General features: G+C 36.3%; 1 protein-coding gene and 2 long non-coding RNA genes across 3 annotated transcripts; all 3 read right to left on the reverse strand.

Moving 5' to 3' along the window:
* Positions 1 to 1,044: 1,044 nt before the first annotated feature.
* Positions 1,045 to 15,380, reverse strand: LOC122355756. The gene is made up of 17 exons (XM_043254320.1): positions 15,258 to 15,380; positions 15,073 to 15,158; positions 13,987 to 14,010; positions 13,746 to 13,911; positions 13,380 to 13,660; positions 12,566 to 12,708; positions 11,303 to 11,535; positions 10,112 to 10,310; positions 8,457 to 8,732; positions 7,935 to 8,067; positions 7,635 to 7,759; positions 5,164 to 5,296; positions 4,918 to 5,042; positions 3,527 to 3,777; positions 2,363 to 2,631; positions 2,075 to 2,220; positions 1,045 to 1,790 (listed from the first exon to the last, which is right to left on the reverse strand). The coding sequence occupies exons 2-17, from the start codon at positions 15,107 to 15,109 to the stop codon at positions 1,377 to 1,379; spliced, it is 2,955 nt and encodes a 984-aa protein (XP_043110255.1). The 5' UTR covers positions 15,110 to 15,158; positions 15,258 to 15,380; the 3' UTR covers positions 1,045 to 1,376.
* LOC122355221 lies at positions 4,213 to 4,705 on the reverse strand. The gene is made up of 3 exons (XR_006252194.1): positions 4,564 to 4,705; positions 4,371 to 4,463; positions 4,213 to 4,260 (listed from the first exon to the last, which is right to left on the reverse strand). It is a non-coding gene; the product is annotated as an uncharacterized LOC122355221 (long non-coding RNA).
* On the reverse strand, positions 4,712 to 6,179 carry LOC122355220. The gene is made up of 5 exons (XR_006252193.1): positions 6,069 to 6,179; positions 5,734 to 5,976; positions 5,164 to 5,532; positions 4,918 to 5,042; positions 4,712 to 4,842 (listed from the first exon to the last, which is right to left on the reverse strand). It is a non-coding gene; the product is annotated as an uncharacterized LOC122355220 (long non-coding RNA).
* Positions 15,381 to 17,111: the final 1,731 nt, after the last annotated feature.

Genomic DNA, 17,111 nt, shown 5'->3' on the forward strand with positions numbered 1-17,111 from the left:
GATAGTCTATTATGAGTGTTACACCACAAAAAATTAAATTATGCAAATGATATGTTTACCAAGTGTATTGTATATTATACGTAAGTTAAAATGTGTCACGAATATGGTCAATAAACTTCCATTTGTTCTCAAGATGTCCTTATTCCCCACATGGGCTATCACACCACACAGACATCACATTTCCCATACTCCATTGCACAGATTGGTTTCACCTGCATTCAATTACACACTCACCTGATTGCAACGCTGCATCCAGTCAAACACACGCTACATACTTTCACTCACTGCCGAGTATCTCTCTCCCAGTGATAGCTGCGATCAAAGGAGCCATCTGTGTTATTTAATTTAAGTCTAAGTCTAGTTTCTCTGTTCATAGCCCTAGTCTGTTTCATTTATGTTCTGACCTCTTGCCTTTGTATATTGGGTTAACCCTCTGCCTTCTGTTTTGGACTTTGTTTGTACCTGTATGATCCATCACTCATGTTTAAGAATAAAAGCCTGCGCATGGATCTGCATACCTCACGTCTAGTCGGCTAAAAAAGTATTTTAAGTACTTTAAAAGTATAACTCAAAAGTAAACTAAATTTAAAGGGTGTAAAGATATACAAAGCATAAACGGATTAGGAAATAATGTATTTTTTTGCTACATGAATACTTGTGACATGTTGATAGAGTAATATTCCAAACATCAGTGGAGATTAACTTCGAAAAAACTTTAATAACAAACTCAGAGAAACATCACCAATCTCTATTATAACTGAGAATGGACAGAGACAAATGGAGAACTGAGGTTTAATTAAAGGTAGCAACCAATGACCTGATGAGTTAATGAATGAGGCAACAGGTAAACAGAATAATTAATTCAACAGATTGAGAAAGTAGGTCATGGGGAAAACAATTAAATATGTTTCATACAAGATATGGCATGACAAAAATGAACTGATACTCATGTATAGGACACATTTCCTGTCACAGTTTCCTCCCTTGTGTCTGTTAACTAAATCAAATATATTTTAAGAACTTATTCTTTTGTATATGTAGCCTATTGTAATGTAATATAGCCTAATGTTTATTGTTTTCACATCTAGGAGGGAAAAAATGTAATTTATACTACTATCTGTTCAAAATAAATGAAGTAACCGTGCATGGTATATTTGTTGTTTTTCTCCTGTTGTATCGAACCTTGACCTGTACCGTGACAACTATGTATCATGCCACCCCTAATTAATATACACATATAATAGTGTCTATATATACACTATATTGCTGCTATACTTTTGAATACTTTTGGCAATATAGTGTATGTATATATATATATATATATTTAGTGGCACATGATCATTCAGAGATCATTGTTATATTTGAAACATATTGTATTATTTCTTCTTGTCATATTTGATATATTCCTGATGATTAAAGGTATTTGCCCCAAATGTATCTTTACACATAAAATTAAGTATTGCTAAAAGTAACAGCAAATATGATAGCGAAGAATTTTGAGTAGGAGTTGTTGCAGAAGATCTAATGTTAGATACTGAACCTATTAATGAGGAAGGAGGAGGAAGACCCGGACAGCTGTAACTGTAGTCAGGATCAGCTTCAGCGGAGGTAAACTGCACAAAACCTGGAGGATCACTGCACACAAAAGAGCTGATCCATTCCTGATAGCGTGATACTCTGGTGTACACACCAGGAAGTTCAGGTCCAGCACAGACAGTCCCAAAGCTAACAATACCAGACTGAACCCATACAGAGCTCTGCATGCTCACCATCGGACCTCCTAAGTCCCTCTGAAAATACAAATCAATATATACAATGTAGAAAGTAACGTACACCATTTTTAGTGTCAGTAAGATTTCGCAGCATGCTGTTTGTGTAAAAATGCACCTTTGGTGATCAAAAACATTAAAATCTTACCAACCCCAGAATTCTCAATGGTAGCGTATGCAGTAACATATACACTACCTAACAACATTATATCACTTAAAATTAAAATTACTTAAATATTTCAAAGAATGTAATGAACCTCAACATTTTTCAAGCCTATTTATTCTTCATTTGAGTGTTTCTGTACCTGACACGAATCTTTGCCTCCTTCCAGGACACCAGCACAGATCATGTTGTCTGTTATATTTCCAACTCCATAGAGACAGTTGCACTGTCTGTTACCAATTACAGGAACCTCTACTTCCTGAAGAACTTGACGGGACGGAGGAGCCACTGTATGGAAAACATTAGATGTTACTTACTCTCTATAGTCATTGAGTATCCTGTTTTACCTAGAAATATGTCATGTTACAGATAAAATACTATTCCTAATCCCATATGATATAACTAAGAGGTAACAGGAATGAATTCTCACCTCCTTCACTAATGTTTCCCCATCCAGTGATCCAGCTGTCTGTGCCGCTGTTGAACACACTGTTATAAGCTGCTAGACACACGGGTCTGATGTAGTCGGTGAAGGTGACGGGTGTCCTCAATTTGAGAAGAGCGATATCGTTTTCGTTTGTCAAATTGTTGTAACTGGGATGTTTGATGATTCTCCTCACATATCTGAACACTTCATTGGGGCTGAAGACTCCCTGGATCTGTCGCCCCAAAACCACAGTGAAAAAAGAGGTGGGATACCTGGGAAAATTAAAGAATAGACAGAGAGCAAGTGAGTCAAGAAGAGTTTCTTTCCTGACATATGAAATAATAGTCAGAAATCAAATTTTCAATGGAACTAAATTGTTTTATATATGGAATATTGTTTTATTTTTTGTACACAGAGCCTGATCTCATGAGAATGAGACTTTGATCTACTGTGGTGCTCAACTTCTCTGTCTCTGCCTCAACACTCCTCCTTGCCTCCAGCTGCGCTTGGTTCCTGAGTCCCACTGGCTCCACCTCAGCCTGCTGAGCCCCAGTTTCAACTCTTATAGTCCCTTCATGACCACATAGACTCTGTGAGTCTCTGAGAGTCACTCAACCAGAAATACTCCTATCAGATCATCCATGTAGGGAGCGAACGTATATGCGGTCGGCAGATCTGGTTTCGTCTATTAAGTTACCAGTGTTTACTAACAGTAAAAGGGTGTATATGGCCTGTTGTCCACCTCCTTCATCTCTGTCTCCATCCGTTGCCCTCATGGTTTTGTCAGCCATCATGTCACCTCCCTTCTTTGATTCTGCTGTGGGCCTTCTTTTTAGCCGAGCTCTGAGTCTCTGCTTTGTTCTTCTCCTGCTCTATTCTTCTCCCTCTGCTCGTCACATGATCTTGTTGAGGCCCTCTCCACCATGGCTTCTCCTGGTTTGCCTACTTTTCCATCTCCAAAATGGTTCCCCCTGCCATCACTTCTTTCAGTCTCTGCTTTTCTCCCACCCTCCCTCCTCAGCTGGATCTTTTGCAGCACGGGATGCAAAGTTTTGATCATGTTGGATATTAAGGAACCTTAGAAATGTGTATATCAAATATGATACAGTAGGCTTTAAACAGATAAATCAGTTCCTCAGTTGAAAAGAAGTAGTTGAATGAGTTTACCCAAGAACACAACGTGCAGCAGACAGCACCCATTCTTTGTTGATGAGAGAACCTCCACAGATGTGTCTGCTTAGCAGAAGAAGACTAGCCTGCCAGGGCCAGCGTCCGGCTGAAGCGTTCTGACCTCCTACTGTCCTGCTGCTGGTGGTAACTGGGGTTATTCCACACATCAGAGCACTAGAAACATCATCTGAGGAAGCTGACACAAAAAACAATGATGCTTTTACCCAATAACTTCTGATGTGCCACTGCTACAGACCGCATCATGCACCTCATTTTTAAAAAAAAGCTTTTGTTAATGTTTAGTTCCTGGCTCAGCAAGTACATTTTTAATAACTTTGCTTTAAAAAAAAATCCCACATCAAATTATTATGATTCATCCTTATTATAGTATTAATGTACAGTACCTTGTGAGTTAGTTTTGATACAAGATCCTACAAAACAAAATAAAGGCATGTTACATGCATTTCTACCTAAAAGTCTCTGACAATCACAATTTAAAGTAATAAACAATGCATGTTTTCAGACAAAAATAATACATTTAGATATCTGAAAATTAGATAAATTAGAAATGTAATAAACTCAAATATGTACAGTACCATTGTTTTCTGATGAACTGTCAACTCGAATACCCATCTACCCTTGACGTTGACATTGCTTGTGTATGGCAGATTTGCGTTGTTAGAAAAAGGAATTGAAAAGAAATTAGTAGAATTAACTGTGTCAAACCCGGACTGAAAAAGAAAGGGAAAAAAAACCCATTAAATCCAAAAACATTTCTTACAGCTAAAGATCGTAAACTGGGTTTATACAATATTCTGACACATTTTCCACACAACTTTACCTCTACGCTTTGGATGCGAGTGATAAAATCATAATGCATGAGAGTAAATGACATGTTTTTGCCAGACACCAAAACCACTTGGAAAGTTGATTTCTGGATGAGAGTGTAAATTCTATATTATTGCAAGCATCATTTTGGATATTTCAGAAATTTCAGTATGCAGTAATGCATGTTAACTGAAAGAGGAACTTACCGCCTCACTGTTTCCATAGTATGGTACTTTATCCCACGTAGCAATAAAAACCCAAGTGGCAGAGAAGTTCAAGTTGGGAAAATATTTGTTTATTTCTCTCGATGCCCGATTCAAGAGACAAGCATCTGTTACTTGTCGGTAATAGATAGTTCCTTGTTCACTATTATTAATGTCTGTCCATAGTGGAGCGATGATGTCTGTAGATGAGTAATCAGGAAAATAGTAGGGATACCACTGATAAAATGGCCCATTAAAAGTCAGGTCTCCATTATTATTCACCTGTAAAATCAAAAGTTTTAGCTTGTATGTGGAATATGTATTTATGAATGCAACGAATGTCACAATGTTTCTTACAAATATTTTGTCATATACTCGGCCAAAGTATACAAACGGCTGCAGAAGAGGAATCGGTGGAGAACTTCCATCATCTGACCGAGGACACATCTCATCCTCTTCATCTCCATATGGGTAGAATACTCCTAAAATGTGAAAATATTTGTGGGAGCATTAGGGATGGCATTTTATAAGCATCAAAATGACTATTTTTGTTTTACTGTTATGTAATAACGTGATATTGGGTGTATTAAATGGTGAAGTTACCCTCCTCAGGTCCACCATCAACACGAAACACCCAGCGTCCCGGGACATTGACATTACTGGAGTTGAACAGCTTACTTTCATCAGGCACAGGGATTGAAAAATAATCTGTTGAGTTTATTGTGTCATAGCCAGCCTATAAGTAAATAAAAAATGTAATTAATAAATGAAATATGACCAATATGGTGGTCTTTGAAATGTTTTATTTTCTAATTCTACTAAAAAAAACATTCAGGGTCCTTAATGTCGTTTAGGAAGATTTTTATTCTGTCCAACCTGAAACCTCTGATCAGTTGAGGAGATATTTCCATAGTTCATTATGACAAAGGAAAGAGTGCTGCAAATGACTAGAACAACTTGAAAGGAGGATTCCTAGGAAGAATCCAGTAAAAACATTAAGTTTCAATGAAAAACACAGCTATGAATTGTTTATAGTCAAAACTAATTTAAGCTAAATGTATGTAATCCATTAAATAAATCTGACATATAAGAGTGTATAAGTTTCTATCTCTGCCTAAATTTACATTAAATGTAGGTTTAAAAAAGATTAAAACAATCATTCAATCCACATACCATATTGGGGCTATTCCATGTAGCAATGAAGACAGTATATACTGAGAACCCAAACTGAGGGAAATACTGTTTGATATCATTTCTCGCCCGGTCCAAAATATGTCCTTGAGTTACAATGCAATAGGAGATGCTTCCAAACTTTGCCCAGAGTGGAGCTATAATGTCTCTAGTAGAGTTGGCAGGAAAAGCCTTGGGGAGGCTTTCATAAAATGGTTCAAACGTCAAATATCCATTATTGTTGACCTACAGTAAAGATTTGAACATTTAACTGAAGCAACACGACTTGTAATATAGTAATGTACTTCAAATGTAATGTGATTAACATAACATCTTACATATATGTTATTGTATTTGTGTCCAAAATACAAAAATGGATACTGCAAGTGCAGAGCTGTTAAGTTTGTATTACTTTGACATGGATCCTGAGAGTCCTGATAGCCAACTGGATAAAAGGAGCTGGAAAAAAAAAAAAAAAAGATAGCGTCATTATGGACTTGGTACAGAACATACTAAGTTTAAACACCCCAAAATGAATTTGTGGCAGAGCTGACACAAAAGAGCATACACATTTGGCATCCAGTGGATACTTCATAACGTTAGGGTTGAACCACTGATGGCAGATAGACTATTTCGATGATGTCTTTCACACTTTTCTGGACCCTGACAGTGATATTTACTTCCCAGTCACACACAGTCACAAACCTAATGGCTTTCATCCAGCATATCTTAAATTGTGTTCCAAGGATGAAGCAGCATTTATGAGTTTTGAAGTACATGAGGGTTAAGGGATTACAAAAAGACAAAATTTCATTTTCGGGTGGAGTCTCCCTTTAACTGCATTCCAATGAATTGTTCCACATCTCAAAAACAAACTATTAAACACGATATGCAACAAATGATGTGTATTTTTAAGTATTAAATTATTGTACCATTGTTGCCCGATACATGGTCAACACGAAATACCCATCGACCAATGATGTCGACATTGCTTGTTTGTGGCAGATTTTCGATGTCAGAAACAGGAATTGAAAAGAAATTTGTAGAATTAATTGTGTCAAAGCCGGACTGTCAATGAAGAAAACAAGGAAAAATCCCATTAAATACAAAAACATTTCACACCGCTAAAGATCGTAACCTGGGGTAACAATATTTTCATGTTTTTCACACTTCTTTACCTCTACACTTTGGGCGGGAGTGATGACATCATAATGCATGAGTGCAAATGACATGTTTTTGCCAGACACCAAAACCACTTGGAAGGTCGACTCCTGGATAAGAGTGGAAGTTCTTCATTAATACAGCATCATTCTGGATATTCACAGAAGATATGTGACAACAGAAAACTAAAAGATTTATTTACCGCCTCACTGTTTCCATAGTATGGTACTTTATCCCACGTAGCAATAAATACCCAAGTGGCAGAGAAGTTTAAGTTGGGAAAATATTTGTTTATGTCTCTTGAAGCCCGATTTAGAAGACGAGCGTCTGTTACTTGTCGGTAAGAGATGGTTCCTTTCTCATTATTATTAATGTCTGTCCATAGTGGAGCGATAATGTCTTTAGTCGAGTATTTAGGAAAATAATAGGGTTGATACTGGGAAAAAGGCTCATCAAAAGTCAGGTCTCCATTATTATTCACCTGTAAAAAAAAAAGCCAGTCTGCATGGTTATTATCTATCTGTTACGATTTCAGTCTATGTTCCTTCTGTTTTAGTGTTCATGGACTATTATGGCCCTGCTTATGGTTCTGCCCGCCTCAGACTCTTTTCAACTCTTTTTCAACAATTAAACTTTTTTATCCCATTATCCTATATGAGAAATATTATATTTACAGTAGGCTACCAATCTGCTGATAAACAGCAATCTACTGGAATAGTCATGAATATCACAATGCTCCTTACAAATATTTTGTCATATACTCGGCCAAAGTACACAAACGGCTGCAGAAGAGGAATCGGTGGAGAACTTCCATCATCTGACTGAGGACACATCTCATCCTCTTCATCTCCATATGGGTAGAATACTCCTAATGTTTCCAATAATATTCTTATGAGGCATGTTTAACATTTTAAAAATTGACATTTTATGAGCATAGAAAAATATTGTATGTTATTTATATATTTATTTATTGTGCTTTATGTGTTATTCATTTTATTTATTATTATTAATGTAATGTTTTATATATTAAACGGTGACCTTACCCTCCTCAGGTCCACCGTCAACACGAAACACCCAGCGTCCCGGGACATTGACATTACTGGAGTTGAAGAGCTTACTTTCATCAGGCACAGGGATCGAAAAATAATCTGTTGAGTTTATTGTGTCATAGCCAGCCTGCGAAAATCAAGCAATAAGTAAATAAACGTATAAGACCAGTTAATATGAAGGCCCCATTATTATCATATATATCTCAAAGTTTTGTAACAAGATTTTTATGTTATCCAACCTGAAAACTTTCATCAGTTGAAGATACATTTCCGTAGTTCATTATGACAAAAGAAAGACTTCTGCAAATGACTAAAACGACTTGAAAGGAGGATTCCTAGGAAGAGTCCAGTACAAACAATAAGCTATAAACTCTCCATAAACAAAACTCATTTAAGCTGAATGTATGAAATCCTTTTAGTAAGTTTGATATTGTCAGAGATGCTTCATTTAAACTAATTTTCAAGTTTCTCCATAGATTTGTACTAAAGATCAATGTAACCTGTCATTTCACGTACCGTCGTGGAGCTGTTCAAGTAGGGCATCCAATTCCAAGTCGCAATGAACACCGTATAAACTGAGAACCCAAACTGAGGGAAATACTGTTTGATATCATTTCTCGCCCGGTCCAGAATATGGCCCCGAGTTACAATTCTGTAGGAGATGCTTCCTCTGACGCTACAGTCCAACTTTGCCCAGAGTGGAGCTATAATATCTCTAGTAGAGTTTGCAGGGAAAGCCTTGGGGAGGCTTTCATAAAATGGTTCAAACGTCAAATATCCATTATTGTTGACCTACAGTAAAGATTTGAACATATAAGTGAAGTAACATGACCTGTGATACATTAACGTACTTCAAATGCAATGTGTTCAATGTAACATCTCACATATGAGTTTTGATATGTGCGTCCAAAGTATAAGAAAGGATATGGCAAGTACAGAGCTGGCGAGCTTGTATAGCTTCGACAGGGATTACGTGTAGTCTGATAGCCAGCTGGATAAAAAAGCCCTTGAAAAAGAAAAAAAAAAATCATTATATGAAATGGCCTTCTTTCAGTGCACACTGTACAAGATTGCAAATATTACCATTTCACTATACTAATTGTCCAATGAATTGTTCTAAATGTTTCTACTGATAAGTGATAAGCAACTACTAACCAACATATGCAATAAAGGCCATGCATTTTAAATTATTATAGTATCGTACCATTGTTTTCTGATGCATGGTCAACTCGAAAAACCCATCGACCTTTTACATTGGCATTGCTTGTGTATCGCAGATACGTGGCGTCAGAGACAGGAATTGAATAGAAATCAATTGAATCAGTTGTGTCATAGCCAGACTGCCAATCAAATAACAAGACAAAAACCCCAAAAAGTTCAGTTAAAACCAAATGCTTATCGTATAGTGATTAGAGAAAGGTATTTCATTCACTTCACCTCAACAGGATATGTGTTGTGAGCAACATGTCCAAAATTCATGAGTATAAATGACGTGTTTTTGTCAGACGCCAAAACCACTTGAAAGGTTGACTCCTGAAAGATGAAGGTAAAAGCTATTTAAATACAGATATCATGGCATGGTGTTTCTTTACCAAAACTTTCCTCTTTCTCCTACTCAGATTATCTGAGGCCACATTAGTGCAACTAAAACCAGTCCATTCCATTGTCTCGAAGCGTGGAAATTCATAAAACGCTGCTCATGCAAAAGTCGCTTTAAAACTAAGCAGCTTCCTGTTGGTCACTGAGGCAAATTTATTTCACCAAATTTAAAATGATTGAAATTTTCTGCCTTAATGTAAAGGTGGATTCCTATTTACATGACTGAAATTAATGCAACCAAAGTCAAATTTTTTTTCCTAGTTTTACAGCTATTGGTAAATAGCTATTGATGAATAGGTGGTTGTGAACTGAAATGAACTTGATAGCAGTGTATGGTAGGTTTAACGTAGGTTTACCTGCATTCTTAGAGAAAAAAAAAACATGCAAAGAGCAAACCAAATCTGAACATTAAAATCAACAAATGAATAAATATGTCATAGAGACATCAAATGATTTTGCAATTAATCATGTTAGGACACCACATCAAATTGAATAATATTTGGAACACAATTCAAAAAAAGTCTTAGTCAGAAACTACCAGATGTGAGTAATAACAGTAACAGTTGGCTTACCGATTGTGGGTCGTCATAGTAGGGTACTTTATCCCAAGTGGCAATGAACAGCCATGAGGCAGTGAAGTTCAGATTGGGAAAATACTGGTTTATGTTGTTTGAAGCTGCTAGTAAGAGTCCACCACTGGTGACCTGACGATAGGAGATTGTTCCATTGACAGTGTTGTCCATGTCTGTCCAAAGTGGAGCGATGATGTCTCTGTTGAGTTGTGAATACAAATAATTCGGAGTTGGCTGTGAGAGAGGCCCGTTAAATGTCAAATGGCCATTGTTGTTAACCTGCAAAAAATAAAACAATACTATAAAAGAGCAGCACAATACTCAAGTCAAGAGCCTGAAACTAAAGTCAAGTTTGTTTTCTTTTAACAACTGGATATTGTGTGATCTGCTTCGGTACTTATGTCTGAGTGAGATGTCAGAGTAATCTTTTTTAAATAAATCTGCACAATTATACTTTTTTCTTTATTATGGTGTATAAAATGAATTCTGCATACTTTCTAAATACACTGTACACACACACACACAATTTATGAAGACAATGCTCTTACATAAACCTCTTGATAAACATGTCCAAAATATACAAAGGGCTCTTCCAATAAAATTAACTGAGAGCTTCCATCATCTACAGAGGGATTCTCTATGTCTTCATTTCCAAATGGGTATAAAGGACCTGAAATGATATGAATAATTAACTGAATTAACTGATGTACAAGCACCAAACACTGATTTCAATCTTAAACTTCTCACAAAACTATAAACTGGTTCTTTGAATCTGATTGGCTAATCACAATGTTGTTCCAGGGTCAACAAAAGTGTTGATCAAGGAATACGTTGAACTCTGCAAAATCAAGTTCTGCGTTTCACAGCATAGCCGTGGACGTGATGCATGCTGCACTCAAAAATAGCATGAAACTAAAATGTTCAAATTCAGTCTGTGAATGCAGAAATAAAAGTAATAGCAGCTTATAAGCAACATATATACCTCTACAAGAAATAAATAAATCAGCATCTTTAAACGTATGGCACATATTCAATTCTAGTGTCTGTTTAATTCCATCAAAGGCACACCTTATTCTGTTTAATAAAGCAATCAAAATCTTATTTAATGAGGAAAAATATAAAAAAACACTGCTGTGGTCATCACTATCATCTTTTACCATACCAATTGGATGACACAACTTTCAGTCTTACCTATATCTTCCGTGACTACACAGAAAGCTGCTGTCCTTGTCTTCACCATCAGATGTAAAAGTCACAAAGCCAATGTCTGTTCCATTAACATTCTTCATAATCCAGTTTTGGTAACTGGATACTCTAGCATAGCTGTCAGGTGCATTTCCAGTGCCACAAGAAGAAGGATTAGTGACACCAGCTAAGATCCAGACAGATTCCTGCTCACACTGTAATGGACCACCAGAATCTCTCTAAAAATGAAAGCGAGGGCTGTGAAATCATACTAAAATATTATTTTTAAAGAAACCAACTTGAGCTTTATGAACCAGATGTGGTGTGAAGAAAGCCTAAACTTATTTGATATAATCGTAAATGAATGTGAGTTCAAAAAGATCGATAAATTTACCGCAGTAGCATGTGTACGATACAGTTTTGCAATGTGTGTGAGCGGTCGTCAAAACCAATGGAAAATGTTTTTAGTCAAAATTTACATTGACTGGTTTTTCTAACAATGGATGGGTCCATCATTTTTTTTTTGTTTGTTTTTTGGGACTCTACTAGAACAGGGTAGGCTCAGATGTTCGACTTCCGAGGTAAATGGAATGCAGCATTAATCCTGGTCCTTGGAAATCTTTTTTTAACAAACTTTATTCCGATAATCAGCTCATTACAAGAGAGCTCCATGAACTGAAATGAGTATGTCAAGTTATATCACTTGTGTGAGTCTCACTCGTGGAGTATGAATGAAACAGACACTCACTAGTTCTCTCACTAATTCCTATTTTTTCAAAATCCACCACACTGCTGACGTGATCTAATCGCTGGCATAATATTGTGCATCCCTAGTACAAATCTAAATAGCACATGGTTCTCATGTCTGTGACACATGAACAGTGTTTGTATTGCATGCTACTTGCATTGTGATCCGTAAATGCTCGCTTCCAAATGTATTACCCACAAATTAATTTTAAAACATTTTAAATATCCCTCCATGACATATTTAAGGGCCGCTTAAATGGTGGTCCTTCTGTGACCAAAACGAATCAAAAGGTCACAGTAAGACGGTTTGTGTGTCCGTGTTCGCTACAGTAACTGATAGGTCAGTTGTGCCTCTGTAAGCACCAGAGCTATATGCAGAAATAATAATAATAATTATTAAATAAAAGTGCTCATGCTACAATATGGACAGTATCCTGGAACCATAGTTCATAGCTGTACATGTTCCCTCAAATTCCCTCGGAAGAGTTCAACCTCCTTGAGTCAGAAACTGTTCTTACTTACATAACATGTTTTTTCTCCAGCCTCTTCTTCGGCACAGATCATTGTCGGAGTGATTGTTACGTCCATAACCCTGCAGTCACACTCCTTATTCCCAACTATTCTCATCTTCACTTCCTGCAGAGTTCCATAAGTGTGCTGAGAGTCTAAGTGTTAGGTCAAGAAAACAGGCTTTGACGTGTATTCGCATTCACCGTAATGCATTTACAGTGCATTTAAATTCAATGCTTGTATGGTATGCTTGTATCATGTGATGTTCGCTGCCAGTCTATTTAATACACTCTCTTTACTTTTTTGTGTGCATTTAAGGCCGAATTAACTTTTTACTTAATGGATAACGCAAACACTTTTTGAAAACAAAAAGTATTCCACCTGGTCTCATGGCGAATGTACCTAGGTGCACTTTTTAGAGAGACGAAATAATAACAATAAGTAGATATCTATCAGTAGTAGCGCAGCACGGTATGTAAAAACGGTGGTGCTCAGAAAGTGCACAGAAGTACACATTTTTATGAGACCAGGTTGGATATATTCATTCCTTAAAGACATATTTAGCTGAAGTGATATACGTATGCACTATATGAAAAAAAGATGTTTTTGCTAGCGATGAACTCAAAAGTACATTCCGTGCATAAAATGCAATGAAGTGAATGCAGTTCTTGAAATGAATGAAGTGTTGACTTTACATTTTTGTTAAGGCTAAAGTGGCTAAAGTGGCTAAAGTGTCCGCTTTACTAAACTAGAGGCCTGCATTTTGCAATCTAGCTGCATAATCTAGAATCCATGCAGTCCAGTGTGTTAAAATGTTGATTATTACCTAAAAAGCCGGTTTCTCCCCATCTGGTGGACCGGCAGGTGGTGCAGTTGTAAAAGACGCTGTCGTTCGCAGCGAGGCAGATGGGGCTAATGTAGTTCGTGAAGTTCACTGGCTCGCTCAGTCTCAGCAAGGCGATGTCGTTAACACACTGTGAGGGGTCGTAGTCCGGATGTGGAACGATGGATCGGATTCCTCGACTCACCTCGTGTGGGTTAGACACCGAAGTGTTTTGGCTCTGCCTACCCAGGTAAACGGTATAGTTCAGTTCAGAGTCTGAGGATCTGAAAGAGGAAGCAAAGAATGTCAAGTGAGATAGCATCTTCAAATTGAATCGCACATTATTTATATTTATGAGTCCGTTCTTACAGATAGTCAGTGCAGTGAGCTGCAGTGAGCACCCATTCACGGCTGATGAGGGAACCTCCGCAGAAGCCACGGCCGGAAATGTGTAGACGGACCAGCCAAGGCCTGTTCCCTACATCCTCACCTCCTACAACACCAGCACTGAGTGAAGAAACCCCACAGCGCTGGCCTGAGGAGAAGAGAGAGACGTGTGAATAATTCAACGCATTCGGGATGTTTCTTTACATTTTAAACGCATCGTTACCTTTTACAGCTTTTCTCATGTCACCTAAGTATAAGGAGAGAGAGAATAAAAACATTACGCACATTGTGAGTCACAAAACTCTCAATTTAAATGATTTTTGAGTGACGGTTAAGATTGTTCGTTGGATAACATTGATTACTGAACTACACGAGTGAGAAATTATTCCACCGTTGCTATTGATGATGGACATTATTGGTGAATAAATTACTTTGGAATGTTGCAACTGAAAAAAACTGAATCAAACAAGTGTTGCATGAAACTGTATAAGAAAATTAGTATATTTCAAATACTTTACATGATACTTTAAGTATACTGCTATGTTCCTATTTAGGTGTTATTTTGCACGCTCATATGAACATCTTAACAAAAACATTATCTTCATGCTTTGTTTTTTAAACACTTAAATGTGGGCAAGAAAAAAGAAAGAAAAAAGAAACTGGATTTAGAATGATAGTCAACATGTAGATGGAGTCGATCAACCGCCATTTTATTATGTTAGACTACATGTGGAAGCATCTATTGTTTCTCTTCGCTTGTGTTTTTTGGAAATTCTGTATAGAAGATACTAGCGCTCTTCCAAATTAAATGTAAATCTGTGGTGAAATTTAAGGTGTGGTGTATTTAAGCTATGTTGTTGCCAAGTATAATTTTAAACAACGTGCTTGCTCTGATACAATTAGCAACCATGCTTTTTATGAACATACTGTATGATAAAAAATATAAGATAGACTAAAGTGCAAATAAATGAAAAGGCAGATAATTTAATTTGCTTAATAAATCTATATAAAATGATTACATATTATAATAAAATGTGTGTGTATGTGTGTGTATGTGTATATATATATATATATATATATATATATATATATATATATATATATATATATATATATATATATATATATATATATATATATATATATATATATATATATATATATATATATATATATATATATATATATGTTGGTTTATTCTCAGTGCTGGAAACTGCTGTGCTGCTTAATGTTTTTTTGGAAACTGCAATCATTTTCCAGGAGTATTTGATGAATAAAAAGTTGAAAAGTAAATAATAATTTTACTTACTGATGATAAATATCAGCATCAGATACAGCAATTCCATTGTAATGCAATCTGTTTTAGTTGTCTCTCTTAAATGTTAGATTTTGCATCTGAGGAGGAAATATAGAAATATACAAAAATGCATCAATATATAAAAATACAATATACTCAATTCAAAGTCAAATAATATTTGAAAAACCTGTGCATACCTGATCTTCACAGCTGTTTTCTGTGCAAATCTGTTACATAGAAAGACATCACATTCAGTGAAGAATGTAAATATGTGCTCCAAATACTGAATAAATTTGCATATTAGCATGCAAGCTCTCTCTTTTTTGTTCTCTGGAAACTAAGGAAATATTATAGCACATATACACAATTTAGAGTTTCTTTTCCAAATGTCTTGGAATAAATCAAAGAGATTATGTATTACAAAATACAGCTGTAGTACTATGACTGCATGTGGAAGGCAAAAAAAAAAAAAGAAAAAGTTATCGAAAAACATAGCTTTGAAACAGTTGAAACTGATTAAACTGACTAAATTTCACAAATAGAAAGTACAAATAACACATTTTTAATTAAAAGTATAATTTTTTATAGTACATCAAGTTAAATTAAATGAGAAATGTTAGTTAACTATAATAACTACAGAAATAATGATGCATAATAAATGCATCCCTATATTAGTCACGATGAGGTGTGCTTTTACATTTGCATGATAGAAAAGTACATGCAAAATATGTTGGGGTTTTTTCTTTCTAAATTGGTCACAGATCTGTCAGCTAGCATTTGCTTAAGTTTACTGGAAAACTGTCAAGGTTCTGAGGAATAAACAAGCAGTTTTCAGACGTTTTCAAGAATCATGGCCAAAAATAAGTTTATAAAGGGAGTTATTTGAACCTGAAAATCCTGAAAATTCCATCTAAAAACCTTTCTGAAACCCTCTTTTTTGGACCACAGACGGCTGTTATGCATGTTCTTTTAATGGCTCACTGTATTCTTTTTTGCCTTTCAGATCATGCACACTGCTTGCCGTGATATCTTCCATGTTCTGTGACATTATATCCAATGATTTCTTTATTATTATTTCAAACCCAGAAGAGGAAAATTATGCAAAAATCCATAGATAAAGCACCACAAATAATGCAGTCATTGTTTTCATCTTGCACACCCTGTGACTGACGTTTCAAGTTTTAGCGTCGTATAAATGAACGTTTGTTTAGCTATTGACGATGATATTATTTTAACAGGAACGATATCAAAAATATATATAAAGCTGTGTTAACATGACTAAAATACAGTGCATCTGGAAAGTATTCATAGCGCTTCACTTTTTCCAAATTCCTTTATGTTACAGCCTTATTCCAAAATGGATTAAATTCATTTATGTCCTCAAAATTCTACACACAATACCCCATTATAAAAAGGTGAAAAAAGATTTTTTGAAATTGTTGCAAATTTATTAAAAATAAAAAACCACATGTACATAAGTATTCACAGCCTTTGTTCAATACTTTGTTGATGCACCTTTAGCAGCAATTACAGCCTCAAGTCTTTTTGAATATGATGCCACAAGCTTGGCACACCTGTCTTTGGGAATTTTTGCCCATTCCTCTTTGCAGTACCTCTCAAGCTCTATCAGGTTGGATGGGAAGCGACGGTGTACAGCCATTTTCAGATCTCTCCAGAGATATTCAATAGGACTTAGGTCTGGGCTCTGGCTTGGCAACTCAAGGACATTCACAGAGTTGTTGTGAAGCCACTCCATTGATATTTTGGCGGTGTGCTTTGGGTCATTGTCCTGCTGGAAGATGAACCGTCGCCCCAGTCTGAGGTCAAGAGCACTCTGAAGCAGGTTTTCATTCAGGATGTCTCTGTACATTGCTGCATTCATCTTTCCCTCTATCCTGACTAGTCTTCCAGTTCCTGCTGCTGAAAAACATCCCCACAGCATGATGCTGCCACCACCATGCTTCACTGTAGGGATGGTATTAGCCTGGTGATGAGGGGTGCATGAGCCTGGCATTCACTCCAAAGAGTTCAATTTTAGTCTCATCAGACCA

The sequence above is a fragment of the Puntigrus tetrazona genome, chromosome 12, assembly GCF_018831695.1.
Source record: "Puntigrus tetrazona isolate hp1 chromosome 12, ASM1883169v1, whole genome shotgun sequence".
In the NCBI taxonomy this organism is placed as follows: domain Eukaryota; kingdom Metazoa; phylum Chordata; class Actinopteri; order Cypriniformes; family Cyprinidae; genus Puntigrus; species Puntigrus tetrazona.